The sequence below is a fragment of the Cyprinus carpio genome, chromosome A23 (assembly GCF_018340385.1).
Source record: "Cyprinus carpio isolate SPL01 chromosome A23, ASM1834038v1, whole genome shotgun sequence".
NCBI lineage: Eukaryota > Metazoa > Chordata > Actinopteri > Cypriniformes > Cyprinidae > Cyprinus > Cyprinus carpio.
Window position 1 is genome coordinate 21,824,410 of NC_056594.1, and position 27,057 is coordinate 21,851,466.

General features: G+C 33.3%; 2 protein-coding genes across 2 annotated transcripts in view; one reads left to right on the forward strand and one right to left on the reverse strand.

Annotated features, from left to right (window-relative positions):
• The window catches only part of LOC109085971 (protein phosphatase methylesterase 1-like), a 576,397-nt gene extending 563,123 nt beyond the window's left edge, over positions 1-13,274 (forward strand). Inside the window, exon 6 of the mRNA XM_042713926.1 lies at positions 13,218-13,274. Coding sequence (XP_042569860.1) covers positions 13,218-13,268 — 51 coding nt within the window. The 3' untranslated portion in view covers positions 13,269-13,274. The remainder of the gene's footprint in view (positions 1-13,217) is intronic.
• The window catches only part of rnf150b (ring finger protein 150b), a 581,444-nt gene extending 555,914 nt beyond the window's left edge, over positions 1-25,530 (reverse strand). Inside the window, exon 1 of the mRNA XM_042713890.1 lies at positions 24,803-25,530. Within this exon, the coding sequence (XP_042569824.1) occupies positions 24,803-25,253 (451 nt within the window). The 5' untranslated portion in view covers positions 25,254-25,530. The remainder of the gene's footprint in view (positions 1-24,802) is intronic.
• Positions 25,531-27,057: the final 1,527 nt, after the last annotated feature.

The window sequence follows — 27,057 nt, forward strand, 5'->3', positions numbered from 1 at the left end:
CATTTTATCTTTCAGGAGTTACTTTGCCTTGTAAACTCTTCTATTCCGCTCGGTTTTTTTGTCCGCTTTGAGAGATGCAGGGATGGGGCGGTTTAAGTTTGGGGCTGGAAAAGTGGCCTCTAGGAATGTGCGAGAGAGAAAGCTCCGGTTGAGACTCTGGGAGGAGTCGGCTTTTTTTTTTTGTAGAGGAAATCTGGGAAGCAGACGATGTTTTTTGGTGTAAGCGTCTTGTGTTGTGGGGAGTGTGTGTGGAGGCCTTAACGATATGAGATTCTGCGGAGGGCAGTGTTTTTGCTATGTTTTTTCAGAAATGTTTTTCGGTCACTCTACTTGCAGCTTTCTTTCTCAATGGCTCACATTTGGGGATCTCAGTTTGGCCCACCTGGGTTCAGTTTGGCTGGATAAACTTAAGACCTCCACTTCAGGTGCAGTTGTTTTGGTTGGTGGTTTTGATCCTGTTTTAGTTGTAGCAAGTGTGTTAGTTATTCCTGCAGTGATCTGCTTGGTTGTCGTTGAGTGCATAGTGGGTATTTTCGATGCAGCTGTGGATGCAGGGAGTGGTTCTGCAGCTGGAATGGCAGCGGTGGCTAATGCAGTGTGTTTTAGTGTTTTTATATGGCCGGGAAGATGTCCCTGGAGGTGGAATCTCTCCTCCGTCTTTAGCTTTTACAATCAATGCCATGATTGTTTCCAAGTTTTGTTTTGGGTCCCCCAGGAGAGAGTTTTCCCTTTCTGTGTTGGCTTTGAGGGCTTGGTCCTCCCCATCATGCCTTGGGCTCATTATTTTCCAGGGGTATGAAGGAAAGCAGGTCGGGATTCCATTTAAAAACTGATTAAGTTGATGGAGATGACAATGGGAGCTCTGATTTAGTGGATGTCTTAGTGTGTGGCGTGTGACACATCTGTGGAGAGAAAAAACACGCAGATTTGTTAAACCCTTAAATAATGTTTAGATAAAATTATCTACCTGCTGTAAACTACCGTCCAGAATACAACTATATCAATCATGATTTTTCATGGAAAATATATTTTTTACTTTTTCTGATGCATTTTCCCTGCTTGTTTTGAAATTTTCTTGGTCAATGTTCACTGGATCCAAACATTTTAATTGACATTGGGCTGGACAGGATGTAGGGGAAATATGGATTTTATGGATGTTCTGATGTTTGATAAAGCTTCGTCTGCTAAATGGACTAAATGTAGTTACCCAAATGTATGATCAGTTCAGTTATGGGTACTGTACATTGGGCACTCCTGGTTCAAAGGACTGTGTACATTTCAGCATCATGTTTAAACAAACCCTTTTACTACGATTAAAACAAAAAAAAAAAAATAAAAAACGTGGTTACTATAGCTAAACCATGGGTTACCACAAATTACCCCATGGTTTTGCTACACTAACCATTAGTTTAACCATTGGTATTTGTAGTTAAAAACTGTGGTTATACAAATGGTAATCATGGTACAAAATGGGGGGATACATTTTTTTTTAAAGAATTTGTGGCCAAATCCCAAACTGACCAGTGCCTATACTATGTTAAGCTGCAGCTGTTGATAAAATATATCTTCTTCTCTTAGCTACATGTGTTATTGCAGTGTTTCGGTTGTATTTTTTCGTTTCCATTAACAATGTAACATTTAATTCGATTCTAATTTGTTTTAACACAAGGGATGATTATTATAAATTTTTTCATTTATCACCGTAACATAAGTAAACACGATGCGTTATTAAAGAACTACACAAACGCACCACAGTTCTTAAATATTACGCACAATCATAACCTCACTGTTTTAAATGCCTCCCAATTCGATCCAGAAAAATGGCAGGACGATGCGCTCTTCTGAATGCTGCTGAAAAAACAAAACTGGGGGGGGGGGGGACAAAAAAAACTGTTTCCCTCTCATGCGTGAATAAAATGACGACGCTCTGTTCTTGCGTCAGATACGCGAGGAGAGGATGCCGCGCGCGCGCGGGATACAGGTCAAGCATTGTCTTTACTTTTGATGTGCATTCTCATTTTTCCAAAACATCAGATGCATTCTGAGAGATGTAAGCGTTTCATTTGTTTTCTTTGCTTTCAGCTGGAAATCTCCAGAAAGTAATTACATCTCTAGTTTAAACGTCAATGCTGCCAACTTCACTTTATTAGCTACTTAGCGTATAATGGATTTAATTTTGTGAACAAAAAAATTGTGAAATAAGTTTTTATAAACTAAATACACCGATAAGGCATGACTGCCTTCCTAATAGTGTGTTTGTCCCTCTTTTGCTGCCAAAACAGCATGGACTCCACTACAAACATGCCATCACAATTTGGACATATTCAACTAACTCAAATGCATTTTTTTGTGCTTCTAACATATAAATGTTTGAGGACAAAACGTTTTCACAGTGCGCCTAATATACCCCGCCCACTAAAAGGTGTCATTGATGAAGAGATAATCATTGTTTTTACTTCACCTGTCAGTGCTCATGATGTTATGCCTGATAGGAGTACATTTTCCATTCACATTCACAATTACAACCTAAGAACAATAATTGTTATTTTATTTATTATTATTATTATTTCATGCTCTAAAGTCTGGCTTAAAGTAAATGTTGAATTCAGTAATTAAATATCACCTTACGGAGACCATATGCATGGTTGGCATTAATGCAGCTTCACAATGTGTTGGATCTCATTAAACTCGACTTTATTGTCCATATAAAGTTGGTGATGGTACAATGGCAGGGCTTTGGTTGCCTAGTAACCAGTAATGACTGTCAGCAGCACCTGAGCTGATGGTTAGTAAAGTGAGACGGATTACTCTCAAAACACTGGAGCCCACAGCAAATATAGTTTCTATATTTCTCATGAAGAATAATGAACATATTTCATGCATTGACTCCACATAGTGCTCTCAATGCATTATATTAATATGATCATACTATATATATATAAATAATACTTAAAGATCAGAATAATGAAATATATTGTTCTACATATTCTATTCTATATTATTAGTATATTAAAATTATATAGTAAAATAATGCATAGTGTAATTTCATAAAATTACATTTTATAACCATATAAGCATTGCATGACACTTTTAGAGACACGTGTCTCATGCAATCCTTATATTATATATATATACAATATATATATTTTTTTATGTTTTTTAAATTACACTTTAAAACAATTTTATTATTTTATGGAATTAATTTACAGTATATAAATATGGGCATCACAGACCCATTATATAATTGTTTGTTTTTTTTTATCTTACAATTGTCATACGATGCACATTATATAATAAAATAATAAAACTACTTGTTTAATGTTATGATTATTAATATATCTTAATATACTTTAATATGTATAATATACAATTTAAATATACACATATATATGGAGTAACACACACATATACATATACAATGTATTTCTGGGCTATAAGATAAAATCTATATTTTGACACATACAGTGTATTTTTGGCTATTCCTACAAATATACCCCAGTGACTTGTATGTGTGTGTGTGTGTATGTGTGTGTGTGACCCTAGAGCACAAAAGCAGTCTTAAGTCTACGGGGGTGTAGTTGTAGCAATAGCCAAAAATACATTGTATGGGTCAAAATTATTAGATTTTGGTCTTTTATGCCAAAAATTCATTAGGATATTAAGTAAAGAATCATGTGTCCATGAAGATATTTTGTAAATTTCCTACTGTACATATAGTCTAAATCCTAATTTTTGATTAGTAATATGCATTGCTAAGGATTTCAATTTGAAAAATTTAAGGTGATTTTTTTTTTTTTTTTTTTTTTTTTATCTCTCAATATTTTGATTTTTTTGGCACCCCAGATTCCAGATTTCAAATAGTTGATCTCAGACAAATATTAGTCCTCCTAACCAAACCATACATCAATGAAAAGATTATTTTATTCATCTCAGATGATGTATAAATCTCAATTTTAAAAAAATTGACCCTTGTGACTGGTTTTGTGCTCCAGGGTCACATATATATATATGAATATTTATTAAAAAAATTGACCCCAAAAATAGACAACAAATGAGTCAGTATTCATACTGGTAAATCCACTGTAATCATACAATAAGAGTATAAAGTATAAAAATGAATTGTAAAGCACCCTCGAATCATTGATTCTCTGGAGACTTTTGATGAGAAAATGTTTGAGATCATATTGAGATCTCTGACTTCTGATGCAGACTTTGGCATCTTGAGCACAGTTTGAGATTGTTTTTCTCATCCGAGAAGCAGGATTTTCTAATCTGCTCTATGCATTTGATCATTAAAGCGTACACTCCATCAGGTCTGTGTCTCCTCACAAAAACACCTGACTCTTGAGAGTGCTGGTCCAATCACCGAGGAGGCTGGGGGGACCCTGTCCGCTCCATACTGTCTGCTTCTCGGCTCGAGTGCTTGAGCGGCCGGTGCTCTTTAACTCTGTGAGTTGGCTGCGTGTTCACTGTCCGTCTCTCCATCCCTCCGTCTGTCTCTCTCTCTCATGGCCTCCGAGCGCTCGTCCGCTGAGAGTCGCTCCTCGCACCTGAGCTCGGACCCGTCCATCATCGCCACCGACGCTTCAGCCAAACAGCAATGTGGGAGGAAAGCTTCGACACAGAGAAGTAAGCCCCCTCACCCGTTCACCTGCTGTTTCTTTAACAACACAACAACTTCTGAACAGCCTTTTGACAATTTAAAACACACTGTAGGATCCAACACACCCGTCTATAATTACCACAAGAAACCTTAATTAGTCACTTTAAAGTGTGTTTAATAAGAATCCGCAGGAAACAGAATTTGCAGGAAAGAAGCTCCCCAGAACCAGAATTTAATTGTAAAATTTATTTTTAATGTTTAAATTTTTTATAGAATAGAGTAACACTTTACAATAAGGATAGGTTAGTTTTTTTTATTTAGCTTTAGTTAAATAAAAATAAAAATAATTATAAAAAATCTAAAACAGTAGTTTAATTAATTAATTTAATTTATATTATTTTATTTAATTTGTTATTTTTGTTTTATTATTTAATGGGTAAATAAAACCTGAACTAAACAATTTGAAGAAAAATAATAAATAATAACTTTAATCTTAGTTTAGTTTAATATGAACATTTCCTAATACATTATTCAAATTAAAAGATGAAGGAGTGAATGTTGAGGTTTCCAAGACTGCATTTATTTATTCAAAAATACAGTAAAGCAGTAAATATTATTATAGTGTAAAATAACTGTTTTCTATGTGAATGTGTGTTACGATGTAATTTATTTCTGTGATGCACAGCTGTATTTTCAGCATCATTACTCCAGTCTTCAGTGTCACATGATCTTCAGAAATCATTCTAATATGATGATTTGCTGCTCAAGGAAACATTTCTGAATTATTATTAATGTTGAGAACAGTTGTGCTGCACAATATTGTTTGTTGAAACTGTGTACATTTATTTTCAGGATTCAACAGATGAATAGACAGTTCAAAAGAAAACAGTGTTTTATTTGCTATCTACTGCTCACCTTTGTGTATCAGTTTAAGCATCACTTTGAGCGGACGGAGCTGACTCCGTCACTACCCAGCTCTCTGTTCTCTGTCTTTCAGTCACGGTCGCATCCTGTGGCCCACCCTTAAGAGAGATTACTCTCCTGTGTCCTGGAGTGAATACTTTGAAATGATGGACGACGTGGTCATCGGGTCAGGAGAGACTAAGGATATATCCTTCACACACTCACACACTCACGGCTCTTTGTGTGGGATCAGAGATAATAGCTTTTTTTTTTTTTGATTGGGTCGGTAGAGGTTTGTGTGTGTGTATAATAACTCACACACTCACACACTCACTAACCAAAAGCTGTATAAAAGCGGTCAGGACGGACCACTGCTGGTTCTGCTTCACGGAGGAGGGCATTCGTGTGTGTTTTTTAGGGTTCAGGACGGAACACACATAAACTATATCTTGGTTTAGAACAGAGCTTATGTCAGAATGATCAACTTGCTTCTATTATTTATGTTATTTAAAGTTAATTATGAATGTAAACAACCTATACCTATAAAAAATCCATAACTGTAAGTGTCGTCACACAGAAAGTAAAATGCATCAGTGACTTTGAATAGGACGCAGCCTCATTACTCACACCAGCAAAGCAGTGTACTATTTTGAATTAGTTTTTGTTTTTATATTTTCTGGGTTTTTTCGTACATTTAATTGTATTTAACATTTTATTTTTTGTTGTTTTTGTCATTTTGCCATTAGGTTTTTTTTTTTTTTTTTTTTTTTGATATTTTGACTTAGTTTTTACTTTGTATTTTCTATTTCCAATTTAAAATTTAAGTTAAGGTTTTATTAATACAGTTGTGTTTTTGACAATTTATTAAGTTTGTTATTTATGTATGAGAGTTATTGTTTTTTTTTGTTTGTTTTTTTTAATTTTAGTTTTATTTTTTTTAGTTTTTTTTTTTTCATTTTTATTTTATTTTTTTTATCAGCTTTTATTTTGTATTTTCCATTTTATTTTAATTTTTTAAATGCATATTTTAGTTGTTTTTTTGTTTTTGTTTTTTTATTTTTTATTTTTTTTTTTATTTTTTTTTTTGCTTTTTTTGTTTTTTTTTTTAATTTAGTTTTTTTAGTTTTTTTTGTTTTTTTTTTTTTTTTATTTTATGTTTTTATTTTGCATTTTACGTTTTCATTTTAATTTTAATGTTAGTTAACTTTTTAGTAATTTAGTTTTTTATCATTTTTATTTTGTTAGTTTTTTTACCTATTAATAATTTTGTTGTTTGTTCGTGACATTTTTATTTATTTTGACTATTTTCGTTAAAGATTTAGTCATTTTTTGTCTTTTTTATTAGTTACTGTATTTTTCCTCTATTTTCTGTCTATAGTTTTTATAAATTTTTATTTCAGTTTTAGCTATTTAAGTATACCAAACAAAGGTTTTATTTATATATTTCTTTTTTATAAATTTTTATTTCAGTTTTAGCTATTTAAGTATACCAAACAAAGGTTTTATTTATATATTTCTTTATTTTTTCAGTTAACATTTATTTTAAGACCAAACAAAAATGTTTGGTAACATTTACTTGAAGTCTTTATCTATAATGCATTAAAAAAGGTATTCATAATTTGGTTACATCTGCATTTTTTGCTCTTTTTCCTCCATGGGCTAAAAATAAAATAAAAAGATAACTGTGACTCTTTGTCTCAAAATATCTCAAAATGACAATAAAAAAGTCAGAGTTGCGAAATATAATCTAGCAACTGTGAAGGGAAAAAAAACAGAACTGTGAGATGAATAGTCATAATTACCTTCTTTAAACCATGGCAACAGAAATTGGTCGTTACTCATGTGTTTTAATGCATTATACTTTCTCAAAGAGTAACTGAATAGTGTTATAATGCATTATAACTGTGTTTAGAATTTTTTTGTGGGTTATAATGGAAATAATGTGATTTATGAATTTAATTTTATTTTTATATTGTATTTATATGTTTAGGGTTAAGTTGTACGTGATATTATTTTTTTTTTTTTATTTTTAATGAGCTCTGAAACCGAGGGATTCAAATATTATGTTTATGTCTGACTTGTCTCTCCTCAACAGGCAGCGATGACCAGTCGGGTCACTTGTCGGGTGTTGGCCATGGATCGTAAGGGGCTCACGGTTGAGATTCAAACCTCTAGCTATAGTTATTAAGGTTTAACCTGCGCAGTAGTTACACGTGTGCACTAATATGACTAGTACAATCACAAAAAAAACAGGTGCTACTTCAGTGTCCGGCACGCCGATGACCTTTCCAACACAAAACCATGATCCAGGTAAACCAGACCACCAGATATCATGAACAGGCTGCAGTATTCAGATCTGACCGATCACCTCCTCTGCTCACAGAGACGTAGCCAATGTGGTGCGGGGCGACGTTACGGCGAAGTCATCCGCCTCCATCATCTGGTGGGGTCACAATGGTGGGTGGAGCTAAGAATCGCGGTGCACGCGGGGGTGGAGCGCTGCTGCCCTCTGTGCTCGGGCTGGTGGCGCCATCGGGACGTGGTGGAGGGTGAGAAAACACTGCATCATCTCAAAATGCCTGCACTTGGATATCACAGAATTCTGTCTTTTTTATTTAAAGAAAAAGCTACTTACTACTTCTACTACTACTACAACTAATAATAAAATAAAAAACATGTATATTAAAAATGTACAATAAAACATGAATAAGGAATTTTTTAACAAAACATTCAAGCTTTAACTTTTCCATTCAATATTTTACCATGGTACTCTTAGGTTCTGCCAAAATGCTTATTATAAGGTATATATATATATATATATATATATATATATATATATATATATATATATATATATATATATATATATATATATATATATCACTTCTACTAATAATAATAATATTGGTCTTATTATATTTAAAAAAAAACATTTGTACAAGCTTAAGCTTTGCCACACAATATTTTACCATGGAAATCATACGTTTATGCCTAATTACAATGTCATATTATATGGTACATTATATTATAACAAAAACTGTTAGTACTGCCAAAAAATTACTACTAATACTACTACTAATAATAATAAAAATAAAAATCATAAAAAAGAATATAAAAAAAACATAAGTATTCTTAGAAATCTTTTTAAACAAATTTTTTAAAATAAATTTATTAGTTTATATTTTTTTTTAGATGTGAAATATAAACAATAGTCGCTTCCACAATAATAATAAAATAAAAAATTATTTAAAAATGAATATAAAAAACATTAGAAAATCTTTATGAAAAAAAGTTTTAAATAAATTATTACATTTTTAGATGTAAAATATTAACATACAGTCACTTCCACAATAATAAATTGTATTTTATTTTTTAGATGTTATTTTTTATTATTTTTTTTTTGTAATATTTATAAATAATCTTTTAAAAATTTTATTATAAAATAATTTTTATTATTAATATTTTTAAATGTTTTTTTTTAGATCTTTTTAAAATGTTTTAAAATCACTTAGAATTAACATATATAAAACATAAATTTTCTTTAGAAATCTTTTTTTTATATTTTTTTTTTTTTTTTTTTTTTTAGATGTGAAATATAAACAATTTTATACTATTTTTTTAGATGTGAAATATAAACATGGTCGCTTTCCACGATAATAATAAAATATAAATTATTTAAAAATGAACATAAAAACAATAGAATTTGCGTTTTGTTTGTTTTACGCAAGGCAAGTGCGATGGAGTACTTGCACAGCATGCAAAAAACTTCTCTGAAAGGACGGACCACAAATCCTTCAAATCCATCGATCACGCCATTGAATGGAGGTCAACGTTCCAAGATGACGCTTACTATCAGAGTAGTCTCATCTCTCATCCAAAACTAAAAATAATGGCAGCCCACAGATGACCTTCAACAACACAGTTTACAGTGAAATTTAGTCCAGGTTTCACATCCAGGAATAAAGCACCGTTCAGAAACAAACAGATTCTTTAAATCAACTAATCCACAAAATATATTCCCTTTCGTTTAAAGTGCCGAGTAAGACTTGCTCTTGGGTGTCAACATCCTTTTGTTGGTACTGGAAACACATTCCTGCACGGGTACAGGGTAAACACCTAAATCATAAACCTAACTAACTCTTTCACTAACCCTAAAACTGAGAGAAATTACATGTTTATAAGAATGATAATAAAAGAAAAATTATCTCATAATTATGACTTAGTTAACGCTCACTTTTTATCTCATAATTCCACCTTCATGTTATAATTAAAACTTTTTATCTTATAACTTATCTCATAATTACGACTTAGTATGTCATAATTTCAACTTTTTATCTCATAATTCCAACTTCATGTGTTATAATCACTTTTTATCTTATGACTTATCTCATACTTATGACTTAGTATGTCATAATTTCAACTTCTTATCATAATTATGATTTAGTAAAACTCACTTTTTATCTCATAATTCCAACTTCATGCATTATAATCACTTTTATCTTATGACTTATCTCATAATTACGACTTAGTATGTCATAATTTCAACTTATGTCATAATTATGACTTAGTTAACTTTCACTTTTTATCTCATAATTCCAACTTCATGTGTTATAATCACAACTTCTTGTTTTATGACTTTTATCTCACGATTACAACTTAGTATGTCATAATTTCAACTTTTTATCTCATAATTATGACTTAGTATGCTAGGTTTTGATTTTATGTCATAATTCTGACTAGGCTTCAATTTTATGTTGTAGATATATTTTATATCATAATTATGGCTTTTTATCTCAAAGTTATGACAGTCTGTCAATTTTGACTTTTTATCTAATAATTTCAACTTCATGTTATAATCTCAACTTTTTATTTGCAATTATGACTTTTTTCTCCTAATTTTTACTTTTTTTCAATTACAACTTAGTATGTCATAATTTCAACTTTACTTTTTATCTCATTATTATGGTTTAATGTGCTAGGTTTCAATCTTATGTCATAATTGACATTTTATATCATAGCTGCATAATTTTTATACCAAATACAACGTTTTATCTCATAATTATGACTTCTGTCAGTTTTTACTTATCTCAACTTCATGTGTTAGCTTATAATCTCACATTTCATCTTATAATTACTTTTTATCTCATAATGTTTACTTTTTATCTCACAACTACAACTTATGTCATAGTTATGGCTATGACTAGTTATGACGGAGTAAATTAGGTTTCAATTATATGTCATCAGTTATGATATTTTAAATAATAATTACACCTTTTTATCTAACAATTCTAACTTAGTATGCCCATTTAGATGTTATCTCTATTAATATGTCATAGTTTAAAATTTTGCCATGAATCAACAAAGAAAAAGTTTATTCATTCAAAAGTTTGGAGTAGGAAAATGTTTTTATGTTCTCTTCTGCGTCCAAGGCTTCATTTATTTGATTAAAAAAAATACAGTTAAAACGGTAATATTGTTTCAAATATTATTTAAATTAAAAATAACTGTTTCTGGGTGTGTTAATATGTGTTACAATGTAATTTATTCCTGTGATCAAAGCTGAATTTTCAGCATCATTTCTCCAGTCTTCAGTCTTAGAAATCATTCTAATATGCTGATTTGATGCTCAAGAAACATTTCTGATTATGTTGTGCCTGCTGGAATATTTTTGTGAAACTGTGATACATTTTATTTTTTTAAGTTTAAAGAACAACGATTTATTTTAAATAAAGAATCTTCTGTAACATTATAAATGTCTTTACTGTCACTTTAATGATCAATTAATGCCTCCTCACCTAAATAAACAAGTAGAAACTTTTTGTCAAAAAAAAAAAAAAAAAAGAAGTCCAACATTTTATGTTATCTTTTCTGGTTACAGTGTTAAAAAAGTGGGCCGATCAGAATCATTGAATCTGCTAAAGTGTCCATGGTTGGACAAGTGAGACGGTAGGATCTGAGCACACATTGGTTCCTCATCCTCACAATCAGGGCTGGGGCTCACTGAATGAGTGTGTTTTCTCGGGTCGAGGGTGTGAGGTGGAGGAAGGCGATTTCGGCCGATCCGGTGAGTCCAGTTGACTGAGGAGAGTGTCCGAGGGTCACGAGGGAGTTTACTGACCTCAACTACGTGACGGATAAAGCCAAGAGCAGTGCAATCAGCATGAGGTGAGCTCCTCTCAACCTCAACATAAACACTGGCAGTCTGGATACGTACCACGGTAATACTGTGCTGTGGTACATGAACGTTACTGTACCATGCTACCTGTATATACATAATAATTATGTATATATGTATATGTATATACATATAATTATGTATATGTATATATTATGCCTTATGTATACACCATCACAAATTATTGAATTATGCAAATTAATGCAGATGAATGGAAGCCCATTTCTTGAAATTGACAAACATAAAATCAAAAATCTCATAATATCAACTTTTTCTCATATTTATGACTGTCATTATTTGAACTTTTTATTATCAAACAGAAAGATAAAGGGGTGTTAAAACTTTTTTTCAATTTGATGTAAATTAATATTGTCTGTGTATCATTAGTTTGAACTTGTCTCGGCAAGTCAATAATATGTTTAAACTCAACATTTTGATTTTTAGCTCATTTTTTTGTGAATTTCATTTTTTATTTTGATTTTGACTATCTCAGTATGACATAATTTTGACTTTCTCAATTATGATTGTTTACACTTTTACAATTTTGTCAATTTCAATTTTTAAATCTCATAAGTTTGGACTATCTCCTAATTACAACTGTCATAATTTTGACTGTTATGACTGTTTACAGCTAGTTGTTTGTCTATTTTCAATTTTTAATCTCACTTAATGGTTTATCTCAAATTTAAAATTATCTCATAATTATTAGTTTAAGCTCACTTTTTTGTCAATTAATTGTTTTTAACCTCATAATAATTTTTTGTCAAATACAACTTATGCCACATTTTTGAACTTTTTTTTCAATTATGCTTTGCACGCGTAAACCCCCCGTCATAGAAACACAAACTGCACTCATTCATTTTTTTTGTCCCATTTAAATTTTTTATTCATAAATTGTGATCTCTTAATTTTCAACATCATTAGATAGAATTTTCTATCTCGATAATTATGAGACTTTTTATCTCCTAATTATGGACTGTTTTGCCAACTCATAAATTATGTTACTGTTTTTGTAATTTTGATTTTAAAACTCATAAATAAGACTTTTGTCCCTTATAATTTAAACTATCTCATAATTATTAAATTTGACTTTAATAAGTCAATTATGGCATAACCATGTCAATTTTCAGTACCAATGCCCGTTTTTATAATCTTGACTTTTTAATGTCATAATTACTATTTGATAAATCAGTTATGACTTATCTCATTATTGTGATTTGGTAAATCAATTTTTTATTTTTATGCCATAGCCATAACGACTTTTTTATCTCATAATTTTGACATCCTATTATGACTGATCTCATAATAACGATCTACTAAAGCATGAATATAGTTTTGCTTATTTGGTGGAATGGGCTTCCAGTACAAAACTGAAATAAACAGCTATTGGTCCACACACAGCCATATTTAACATTTTGCTAACCTCTGACCTTTCCGTGTGCAACTGAACATCCAATGGGGGGTGAAACAGTCCATCTATAAACAACTGAGCGTAATCAATGTGCGTGAGCGTGTGTGTATGTGTGTGTGTTTCAGTCGTGCAGTGTGTACAGCTGGAGAATCGACCTATCTAAAGCAGGAGAATGAACTGGGTACGGCCTGTTCAGAGTGGTATATCGATACCTCTTCCTGTCCTGCAATGTCCCAAACCTCCTGTTTAACTTACTGCTGGCTGGCAGGAGAGAGGGACGGATCAATGAACTCACCTGAAACACATGATATCTAAAAAAAAAAACTGCTCAGTTCTGTCCGTTTAATGTGAAACATGTCCTGTGTTCATGGCATTGATCGACTGGACGACCTAGACCTGACCATTGGACAGATGCAGTGGTGAGTCAGAATCAATAACTATTTCCTATGAGACCAGCATACACATAGCACTGAGCTGTGCCGGAATCTATTCATTTAAAACTCACTTAAATCTGACAGAAACATTGAAATCTGCCCCAGCAATCTATGTTTTTGAAGTTTTGAATATTCTTTTTAATTTTGAGTGACTGTGACCTGCCCAGTGCTGCTACGTGCCCAACAGTGTTTAATTTTAAAGATGCCTCATCTTTTAATCATGAGTGGGCTTTCCTCTCGAAGGTAAATTCATGATGCAGGTGCTGCCCCCTTGTGGACACGCAGTGCACGAGGACATCCCAGATAAAGTAAGAGTATATACACATTTCTATTCAAAGCTTGCGACCACTGATTTTCTTCTAAGAACTCTTGATACGTTTACATACATGAAAAGGATTCTTTAATTGGATCAAAAGTGTAACAGTAAGGATTCTCTATTCTCAAATAAATGCGGTTGCTTTTGAACTTTCTATTCCATCGGTGAATCATAAATAATAAAATGCACACAGTTTTCCACAAAAAATATTGAATAGCACGAACTGGTTTCAACATTGAGATATATTCAGAAATGTGTTGTTGAGCAGAAGATCCAGCATATTAGAATGATTGCTGACTGAAGATTGCAACGGTCTATAACTACAAAGCACAGATATGCTTAATTTTTGTTTGTTGCGTTTTAATTCAATATTTGTTTTTTGTGGATTTGGGTGAGGTGGCAGATGCTTTGGCAAGGTTTTATAATCAGACACAAAGTTTTGCCGAAGCTCGTCAGTGAAAACTAAAAGGTGAAGGTTACTAAACGAATTAACACTCTCTTTTTATCTAAAATCTAGTTTAAAAATGCTATGTGTGGGTGGTGTATGCCATAAATTCGTGCATACGAAATAGCATTAAAAAACATAGACATCATGTAAGACCCATGTTCTACTGGAGTTTGAGCATATTAATCATTACAGTAACTGCGTGTCATTTCCTCTCCTCAGCAGGTTTCACTCGTATCCGTTCATCGCGGTGAAATCACAGTGAGTTACATTACAGGGTTTCTGTAAATGAGTCTTTACTGGCATTTGTTTGTACTGCAACTCTTTCTATCCTTCTGTTGTGTTTGGACATGCAAAACTGAACTAAAAGTCTAATGTTTTGTCCCTCAGATATCAAGCACGAAGGACTCCTGTGTAGAAGCAGGCCGTGAATCTGAAAACCTCCACCAGATCCAACATCCTTCACATCCAGCGAAAACATCTTACTTTTGCCGTAAATCCAGGAATTGTTTCCAACTGTCACGATCCTGAGTTTAGAATAAAGATTTTAATGTTCTTTATTCAACTGTGTTGGAATTTCAGGAAGCGTTTAAATATTTAAATGAGATGGAATCATGTGACATCCATCAAATGTCACTGAGACGTACATACACTGTGAATGATAAGCACGTTTAGCCCCCGCAAAAAAATGACATTAAAATTTATTTAATATTCAAAGCACAGTCTGACTGAAACACGTGCAAAATACTGAGCATGAAAATGGAACAAATCTCTACTGAGGTGGTGTGTGTGTTGTGTGTGTGTTGTGTGACCCGACTCCGTGACCAGGAACTTTGAATCTCAAAAAACGAAATCCAACCTCGTAAATACATAAAGTGCATGATGGAAAACCTAGCAATTAAGGAAGAAAACTGGACAAAGTGATTCTCTATTCTCAATATACAGTCAACAAGGAAGAACGAGTTTACAGATTTAAGGACCAGTGCAAACCTGAACATGATCACTTTACTCACCTTTTCAACGTCATTCCAATGATTTCGATCTGACAAAGAACATTCTGAACCTGTGAGACATGCTTATAATCTGTTTGAAATATAGTTTCACAAGTGATTCTGGAGCTTTACAGAAAAGAAGAACATAATAATACAGAGATTTGGGAATGAGCACGAGGGGTGAATAAACAGTAACTGGAACTAAATCGAAACATTATGAGGTTGCACTATACTTTAAGAAATAGTTTCACGTCAAAAATTAGTCACTCATGCCTCTGCTATCCAAGATTCAGATTAGATTTGGTTTCTTCTTCAGATTTGGAGATCATGTATGCAATTTGCATCAGTGTCTTCAGCAATGGAATGCTCTGCAGTGAATGGGGTGCCAGTCAGAAAGCGAGAGTTCCCAAACAGCTGTAAAAAACATCACAAGTAATCTCCAAGTAATCCACAGCACTCCAGTCCAGCATGTAACATCCTGGAGAAAGACAACAGCATGAGACAAAAATATCCTAGCATTAAGACGTTTTTTAACGTAAAAGTACGTGTGCATTATAATCCATTGAAAAAGTGCATCTCCTGTTGTCCTCTCACATCAAAATCCGACACATATTTTTTAAGAGCGTGGTTTAAACGCTGGCTGATACCTGTGCAGCACTATTTCTCTCCCTGATTGCCGAACATAAAGACTATTAAAAAAAAGAACACTTTTATCACTGGAGGAAGTGGTATATTACAAATTAATAGACTCCATATTTGCAGTTTGACCTTTGTTTCAGCTTTTGTCTTCTCCAGGATGTTAACTGATGGACTGGAGTTGGGTCATGTATTATTGTGATTTTTTTATCAGCTTTGTTCTTTGAGACTCTCATGTCGAACGGCACGCCTTCCATTCACATCCATTGCTGAAGACACTGAACGCAATGCTACATTTCTCCAATTTTGTTCTTCTTCTCAAATCTTGGATGGACTGAGGGTGAAAGACACGGTCAGTAAACTTAGATTTTTGGGAAACTATCCCTTTTCAAACGATTTCCCCAAAAATCAGAAAAGTGGACGAGGTGGCATGTGTCATGCACAGCAAACAATCACACGTCCTGCGCCACAGAATCCAAAGAGCACTTTCTAGAAAGTCCCACAGTTTTTGTCCCGCACGACGTCCCGTCACACGCTCCAGGTCTGGCGTCTCCGGCGAGGACCAAATCCCGAAACGTAAAATACTGAGATTCTCTCTCTCTCTCTTTCTTTTTTTTTTTTTTTTAATACTGCAGAACTCGAGCACATCAAATGCTTCTCTATAGAAAAATAAACCACTTCTGATCAGATTCAAAATAGTCTTTGACACGTTCTTTCCGCTGGGATCACAGACAAATGGTAAAACGGGCAGCGAACACTGTGACGGTAAGAAAGAGAAGATTGTCGAGCAGAGCAGAAAACCATCGAGGCTTCGTCGGCTGATACAGAACAAGTGCTTTAGCTCAAGTGCATACTGTAGTGTGCACCTGCGTGCTAGAGAGAACAGAGTTTAATTACCCTGCGTTTCAGTAGCGAAAAAAGGATGGAAGATGAAGGATGTACATGTAGCACTGGACTTGTGATCGTAAAGTATGTACTCTGGCAGGCTCAGTGTGTTGTCACACCACGGTCAATCAATGGCTTCAGCCAAATCGTCTAAGCCAGTCCCCGTGGAGTCACGGGGCTCAAACTTTGTTGAGCTATGACGTGTGCGTGGCCAGATTCGCGCGCTTTGGGTCATCAGTGGGGCGTGTCAATTGATCCGAAATGCCCCGCCCCCATCACAAGCGCCACACTCCTGAACTGGGTCTGCTGGCTATTGGCTGGTAACTCACCCTGTGGAGGAAAGACAGTTAACAAGCGACATGCATCACGGCTGTGTCCTAAACTGACCTGCTGTGCGTACTAAATAGCAGGCACGATGAGAGTAAGCCAACTGCACACTTGTATGGTGTCTTGAGATCAGTACATTTAAAAAATGTCGACTTGCAAGATGATATCATATTAATTTAAATAAATGCCACTTTCATAAGTACACTAATAAAGGTTGGAATTGAAAGCGTTGTGCTTTAAAAAAGTTACACTTATTTTGATGATACATGTAAAGTATGTGATATTAGTTTTTAAAACACTAGTGTTATTCCAGATTACATTTAAAGTTAATCAGTTTTAAATTAGTAAATTGCAACTTAATTGTAATTACAAATCGTGTTATTTTTAGTATACATTAGATACTTTTAGAGGTTTTTCTAACGGTTTTAATCAATTTTAGATTTTTGTTTTTATTTTAATTTGTTAAAGTTTTAGTAATTTGGTCATTGTTTCTTTTCTAAACACACACTTATTTAATATTATATAATATAAGATATATGATTAGTTAGATTATTATATAATTAATTTTTTTTAGTTTTTAGTTATTTTGTACATTAAAATTAATGGTTTTGTAAAATATTTAATTTTATTACATAGAAAGATCACTAAGTTCAACTAACTGCATTTAACATATTTTTAATATATTATATTTTTTGTTTTTTAAATTGAGTTTATTTCTGTAATGCATACTATTTTGAAAGTATGCTGAAGTGTGCTTCTCATTCTCAAGGCTGCCTGAATGGTTTACATCTTTTGGGCTATTATTAAATGCATGCTTTTATAAGTTGCTTTTGATAAAAGCATCTGCTAAATGCATAAATGTAAATTATTACCCACAATGCCTTGCACTACAGAAGAGGAGATCAGCGTCTGTGTTTATGTACTCGTTCGCATACTCACTCTGTTCGGTTGGCAAGGTGTCCTGGGACAGCGGCTCAGAGTCCAGGAGGACCTGAGGGAGACCCACCATCCTCACACCGGGGTCACGCCGCCACGACGACATGTGCCGCGGCCATGACATCACGCTCATCACCCATGGGTTGAGAGCACGGCCACCCACGGCGAGCTCTTTAGTCCAGAGGAAAGTTCATTTCAGACACTCGCACTCGACTGCGCCTTGGGCGAACAGAATTACACAACATAAGTTAAACGCATAATACCCTATAGACAATAAAACATATCCATGCATTTCGTGATATAGCTGCTAAAGACAGGATTCTACAATTAAGCATTAAAATAAACTACTTAAAACAGCAAATAAACTTGAACCAAAAATTGTATTTGCACATATTGTATTTTAGCTAGTTACCAAGGCAACATTTTATATTCATTTAGTTTGACTTAATTATATATCAATAAAAACAAAACACATATATATACATATATATACATATATATGAAAACACAACAAAAATACTAAAACTTTAACAAATTAAAATGAAAACTAGGCATCATTTATATATATTATATTTACATATATATATTAAAAAAAAACAAATAAAAAAGTTAAAATCATAAAAAAATTCTGTAAAATATAAACAGTATAAATATAAAGATAATTAAAAATATATATATTTTTTAATTTATAGTAACAGTGATACTAAAATAACACTCATTAAGGTACAATATGATGTTTTAAGAACTAAATAAAATAATAAACACTCATTAAGGTACAATATGATGGAAATACTTTGTAAACTAAAACTAAAAATGAAAAAAAAATAAAAATAAATTAAAACTATACAGACATTTGTGAAAAATACTAATAGAAATGACAAAAAAAAAAAGACTAAAACTTTTTAAAATTCAAATTGACAACGGAAAACAGATTAAAAAACGAAATATTAATGTTTAAAAGAACAAATAAAAATAATTAATCTTCTGGGAAATAATGGCAATGTATTAATTTATTACTGTTAATCAAAGTTCTTAATATTTCTTCTTCTCTTATTATTATTATTAATAATAATAAAGTTGATTTATTCCGACTGTTATTCATCTGTTTTCATTACAGTACACTGTCTCTGTCTGAAGCTTCATGTTAAGCTCATTTCTCTAAACATGCGCAAACAGCACATGACCTCTGTACAGCGACGAGGGAGAGAGAAAAACACCCACCGTGAGGCCCCCAGAGCTTTGAGATGTTCATTTTTTCACATAGGCAACGTGCTGTGGGTCCTCCAGCACGGTCGACACAGCCTTATGAAACAGATGCCTGCGAGAAGCAGAAAAGTGAGTGTGTTGGATCAGTCTAATACTCACTCAAGCTGTTTTCAGCCAACGCGCTTCCAAATCAACTTCCAGTGAACCTGCACCCAGTCAGTTCATGTACACAGGTCTTTTGTTCCACAAGGATCATTACATCAGCATATAAGAAATGATTTCTGAGATCATGTGACCCGAAGACTGGAGTAATGATGCTGAAAATAAGCTGCATCACGAATAATTCACTTTATCATATATTCCATAGAAACACGTTTTTTGAATGTTAATAATAATATTTCACATTTTTACAGATTTTACTGTTTTTTTTTATTCAAAAAAATGGCAGCCTTATCTAACGATTAAAAAAAAACACATATAAATGAATTATAAAATATTGTATATATAAAGTGCCGTCACGATTAATCGTGATCTAAAAAAAAAATATAAATACACACATTATGCATGTATATATTTCAGAAAATTAGTTAAGTTTATATATTAAATATATAACTTATTTATAATATAAATTCTATTAATACCATATAGACATGGAAATATTATCACAAATATATATTGTATGTGTGTTCATTTTATTTATACATAATAAGATACCAGAACATCACAGATATATTATGCAAACACAACTTTATTTTGTATGTGATTAATTTTGACAGCATTAATATCAGAATATATATTACTGTACCTATTAAAATACAGCGTTAATGTAGCTTATCAAAGTGTGTAACCTGCAAATGTAAGATTCTCACCACATCATTTGGTTAATAAACCCTCGATACACACGGCACATTATCAAAGTCACTCTCCTTTCCCTAAGAAAAACACACATTATAAGACAAAACAAAGAGTGTTTGAATTCAGTCCCTCTGCTTTAAAGGACTGTGGTTTTATTTTGTTGTCACCTGATGCCCCTTTTCTGGATGGTCCGCCCCTTGTAACTGGCTGATGGCTTTTTTGGCAGCGTCGCCCAGCCTCCTCTGGACCAATCAGAGAGACCGAACGTTATTAATGAAGGCATGTCTGTGATCTTCCTACCAGTACATCGCGCCTCGCGTTTAGAATAATTAAAGACTGAGAGCTGTAAGACAAGTCTGTGTTGCCTTCATGCTGCGGCCTCTGTTTCTGTGATAAAAGTCACTCTCCTGTGGCCTGTTAATCATGTTTTAGGGTCGTGTTTCACAAACCACCAAAACTCCAAGAAAAGTGGGTTGATCTACAGGCTGAACCTTTTTTTTTTATTTCCTTCTATGATTAAAAGTGTATTTTGTTTTGGCTGTGCTTTGTTTGTAGGGCTCCACCAATTGACACTTTTTTTTTTTTTGTCAATTTTATATAATAAAGTATATAATTACTAATCATAATTTATTAAACGTGATGCTATTAAGAAACATACATACTTAATAATTTTAATTGTTTTTGTATAAACAATAATAATATAATAATACTAATAAATACATTTCTAAAATTTGAAATATTCAAGTATATTTCAGCCGTACTATAAAAAAAGTATTTAACAATATAATATTATTAATATTTTTAATTTATTATTTTATTATATACAACAATCATAACAATAATTAATATATATAAAATATTATTATATAAAACACTAATCATAAATGTTATATGTAAACTAATAATTTAAAAAATATTAATATTATATTTTAAATACTTTGTTTTTGTAATACAGTGAAATTTACGCAAATATTTCCATTTTGAAATGTATTTATTATTATTATAATTACTATAATGTTATTAAAACGTTATTATATAAGAAAAACATAAAAATAATTAATAATAATTAATTGTTTTTTGTTATAAACAACAATAATAATAAGAAGAATACTATAATACCTTTCTATTCTAAAATTGAAATATTAAAGTAATATTCACCGTACTATAAAAAAAATAAGTATTTTAAAAATATCTTATTTCACTTTGTAATTATTATTTATTTTTATTATAAACAATAATAACGAAATAATCAATATATAAATATTATTATATAAACTAAATCCATAAATATTATTAATGTAAAATAATAATTAAAAAATATTAATATTATATTTTAAATACTTTTTTTTATAATACAGTGAAATATTACGTTAATATTTCACATTTTAGAAATGTATTTATTATTATTAGACCTATGAAATCCATTTAATTTTTTCCCCATTTTTATTTATTTTTTCAAATTCTGCAATTTTCATTTAACAAATTCATTTTTCCCCATTTTATTTTATTTTAATTAAATTAGGAAAAAAAATTGTTAAAAGGGGGGGGGGGTGAATTTGAATTTGGGAGGACAAGTTGCAGAACTTGAAAAAAATAAATAAAAAATGGGGAAAAAAATTAAATGGATTCAAAGGTCTACGTCTAATAATAATAAATACATTTCTAAAATGTGAAATATTTATGTAATATTTCACTGTATTATAAAAATTGTGTTTTTAATATATTTTTTATTTTTTTAATTATTATTTTATTATTATTATAAACAATAATAACAAATAATTAATATATAAATATTAATTAGGATAAAAGGCTAAATTAGAAATATTATTTAATATAATATTTCACGTATGAAAAATAGTATTCAATTAAAAAAATTATTTTGGTAAAAATTTTTGGTAAAATTACAATAGTAATTTTTTGGTTGTCTTAAGGTCATTACACGATTTGATTTTATTTAGATTTTATTTAGATTAATCACTCAGCCTAATTGATTTTCACATAAATGATCATTCTAAGCAAAACTGTAACATATATACAGTGATATGCAAGACGCATGTAAGCAGCACTTCTAGTTTCACAAGACGATGTTTCTATGGGTCTGTACCTGGTTGCGGTCCCTGGCCTGTTGGAGTATCTGGGAGCGCTGGATGTAGTAGAAGACGAGCCAGGCCAGCGAGATGATCATGAGGATGATGAAAGGGAGATGGGAGACGAAGACCACGGAGGTGCGGCTGACGTATTTCTGGAGGTTGCGGTTCCCGATGGTGATGTGCATGTGAACGGTGATGTTCCTCCCCAGCAGGAGCACCAGATCACGACCTTCGGCTCACGGAATCATGATGGCCACCACGTCAACCGATGCCTGAAACACACAGCCACGGTTAACCAGCGCCTCAGATAGAACTAAACATCGCTGCCTTTCATGGCCAAAATAAACTAGAAACATTTACATTAAATGGGGAAAAAATTAAAATGGGGAAAAAATTAATTTGGTAAAACTTTGTAAACTTTTAAAAAATATTTTGTTAAACTGAATAAATTTCATATTTTGATTAATTAGGCATTCTTTCTGATTTTTATGATTTAATCTGACCATTTAAACATAATCCAGAAAATTTTAATAAATAAAATAATCTAGAAAAATTTTAATTAAATTGGAAAAAAATTATAAAAATAAATAAATAAATGTGGGAAAAATTAATTTGGGAGGAAAATTGCAGAATTTGAAAAAATAAATAAAAATGGGAAAAAAAATTTTTATGGATTTCATAGGTCTTAAAAAATGTAAACTTTGTTAAACTTTTAATATGTTTTTGTTAAATTGAATAAGTTTCATGATTTTAATAATTTAGGCATTCTTTTTTTATTGTTATGATTTAATCTAACCATTTATTCTGAGGAAAAAAAATTAAGAAAAATTCAAATTAAATTGGAAAAAAAAAATATAAAATGGAGAGGGGGTGAACTTGGGGGGAAAATTACAGAATGGGAAAAAAATTAAATGGATTTCATAGGTTTTAATTTTTTAATTTTGTTTTTAATATACTGTTGTTAAACTGAATAAGTTTTTATGATTTAAATGAGACATTTTTTCTGATGATTATGATTTAATCTAACCATTTAACGTAATCCAGAAAATTTTAATCAGAAAAAATAATCTAGAAAATTAAAAAAATAAAATATAAAATAAATAAAAATATAATATATTAATATATATATATAATAATATATATATATATATATAATATATATATATATATATATATATATATATATATATATATATTTGGTGGAGAAAAAATCAAAATGGATTTCATAAGGCCATATATGTAATTTTGTTTCTGGCTTTAATAAATCATGCATTAATTAATTAGACATGCTTTTTGATTACTAAAATTTAATGTTAAACCTTAAAACAGAATCCTGAAAATTTTTAATAGAAAAAAAAAGGGGGGACTGATTTTAAAGGACATTTTAACATCAGGAGCAGAGAACCTCCTCAGCCCAGACAAAACACAGCGTTTCAAAGAAAGAATTAAAACTAAGAAGAAACACAACTGAAGGGGGAAATGCAGATACTGATGTAGAACCAAGAGAGGAACTAAACAAGCAGCATTTCTGCAACACTTCACAGAGAGACAGAAAAAGATAAGAGGCATCAGATAAAGCCTCTGACACTCAGAATGACTAGAACACCAACATCACGTCTAAAGATTGACTCTTGACTTCCAGATGTGAGAGAACATACAAACACAGCTGGACGACGTGCACTTCATAGAAAAGTTAGAAACACCCACAAAACACTAAAGCATTTGACAATTTTACATTACAGTGCCCAAGGTACAAGAACGAATTACTATTTTCGAGGGCCTGAATGCAGTGAATGGGTGCCGTCAGAATGAGGAGTACAAACAGCTGATAAAAACATCACAATAATCCACAGCACTCCAGTCTACCAGTTAACATCTGGAGAAGACAAAAGCTGTGTGTTTGTAAGAAACAAATCCATTATTAAGTTATTTTAACTTTAAACTGTTGCTTCCGGCTAAAAATATGAGTCCATTATCCTTAATAACACTTCCTCCAGTGAAAAAGTGTTCTGGTCTGAATCAAGAGAGAAATCTGCACAGATCAAGCACATTACTTGTGGATTATTGTGATGTTTTTATCAGCTGTTTGGACTCTCATTCTGACGGCACCCATTCACTGCAGAGCATCCATTGCTGAGACACTGATGCAATGCTACATTTCTACAAAAATTATGAAGAAACAAACTCATCCTAATCTTAAATGGTCCTAAAGTTTCAGCAAATTTTCATTTTTGGGTGAACTATTTCTTTAAACCGTCACAGATTCAGTAAAACACAATCCAATTCACCATCACTCATAACCTAATACGCATTTACAGTAACACATACAATGCATTCATTATAACTAATAACAATCTATAAACACGTATGCATTCACATTCAGCCAGACATATGCAATAATGCATTTCCCATCAGCCATCACGCATAACCGTATATGGACTTACAATAACACATAACCAAACATGCATATCTAGGTGACAGATGATGAATGCATGCATCACAACACGCATGCATGCAGCCAGCCATGCATTTGCAATCACGCAAGCTGTCACGCATAATCATAATCGATCATATCAAGCATGCATCACCTGGATCAGACATGGTGATGGTCTCGTTGGGGTTGGAGGATCCCACGTTGAATATGACCACAGCGGACGCGTTTTTTCCCACCGCGTTTCGGATTTTGTCTCTGTACGTGCAGTTTCCGCGGCTGATGAGCGCGATCCACGCGCCGTGTCCGCGCGGCGTGAATCTGCTGCTGGGGTCGCACGCGTTTTTGTCGTGCAACGCGACGGGCATCGCCAGCACGCCTTTGGCCTCGCGCTTGAGCGAGTGCTCCCCGTAACGCCCGCACTCCGTCTTCTCGGTGCGGACCTCGGCCGTGTCCGGATCCACGTACGTGATGTTGACGAACGCCGTGTACCACTCCTCCTTCTCCGCCACCGTGAAGTCCAAACACAGCAGATGCACGAAGCAGAAGGACAGCAGCCAGGTGGACAGGGCCAGACTACGACACGCCTGGATCACCGAGAGTGCCATAGCAGTGTATTGTTATTATGCTATGGTGAGTCTAGCGGCCGTGCGACGCGCGTTTACTCCATAATCTCCGCCTTTGTGCGTATCGAGCGCGTTACGCGGCGCAATCGCCGACACTCGTGGACAAAACACTCAACTCGAAAGACGGAGTTTTGTAGTTAATCACCTCTAGAGCATGTTGCCTGTGCGAGAGGCGCGTTGAATCGGTAAAAACGTGAGCAGAAGCGACGCGATGGAGCCATGGTGCCTTCGGCTGTTGTGACAAAAAACGGAGCACGAAACAGCGACCACTAGCGGCGGAGCGAGTATCTGCGCATGCGCGACACCCTTAAAGGGATAGTTCACCCAAAAATGAAAATTAACCCATGATGTACTCACCCTCAAGGCCATCCTAAATGTATATGACATTCTTTTTTCACTAGGGCTGTGCAAAAAATCGAATGCGCATTTTCATGCGCATCTCCTCATTAAAGGCGCTCCTGTGATTAGTAGTATGTCTCCAGCACGTGCGTTCAGATCAGGGTTCCCAGTTTTCAAAATAAAACCTGCCCAATTGCTTCTCAAAACTAGTCAAATCGCGTTTCGTTCCGGGTGATAAAAATACACATTTTTGGCAGGGTTCCCTTGGTAATATTCACATTTTAGAGGCTAAATATCACGTTATTGGTATTGGGGGTCGCTTCAACCCGCGAACATGAAAAACAACCACAGACTTGGCAACGCTGGTTGGCATTTACTACACAGAGCCGTAATTCACTGACAATCTACACAAAATCGATTTTAAAATCGCAGGTGATTCTTTGTCGATTTTGAAAGCGATTTTGTGTAGATTGTCGGTGGACTACGGCTCTGTGTAGTAAATGCCAACCAGTTTTGCTAAGTCTGTTGTTGTTTTTAATGTTCGCAGATTGAAGCGACCCCAATACCAATAACGTGATATTTAGCCCCTAAAATGCGAATTTTACCAAGGGAACCCTGCCAAAAAACGTATATATTTTAACCCCGGGATGCAATTTTTATCGGGGAACCTCCTGGAAACGCGATTGGGCTAGTTTTGGACTAGTTTTGAGAAGCAACTGGGCAGGATTTGTTGTGAAAACCTGGCAACCCTGATCTGAACGCACGTGCTGGAGATATACTACTAATTACAGGAGCGTCTTTACTGATGAGATGCGCATGAAAACTGCATTCGATTTTTTGCACACCCCTATTTTTCACACAAATCCAATCGGAGTTATATTAAAAAATGTCAGTGAATGGGTATTTTTCAATGGTCCAAAAGACGTCAAATAAAGCGCACCCATCCATAATAAAAAAGTGTCCCACACGGCTCCAGTGGGTTAATAAAGGCCTCCTGAAGCGAATCAATGTGTTTGTGTAAGAAAAACATCCATATTTAAAACTACATAAACTGATCTTAGTAACAACCATAGACTGTATAAAAACATGGACGTATTGTCCGTGACGTCACCCATAGACTCCTGAAGAGCTTTTTTTGAAGCTCAAAAAGTGTGCAGAGCGGGCCGTCGCCATCTTGACAGCGCATCACCACACGACTCTCCCGGATAATCGAAAATGAGCAAAAAGGCGGGAGCTGGTTGCTGAAGCCACGCCCACCTATCTCGACGGCAGTGTCAGCAGCGGCAGTCCACCTGTCACTCAAGTGGCCATGCCCTTAATTATGCAGAACTTTAAGGCTTAATATAATTTAAACAGATGAGTTATAAAAAAACTTCACCCCCCTCAAAGTTGTCATCAAGGGCAAAATTAGCTATTTCGACAAAAACCAGTCAGTAAACATGTTTTT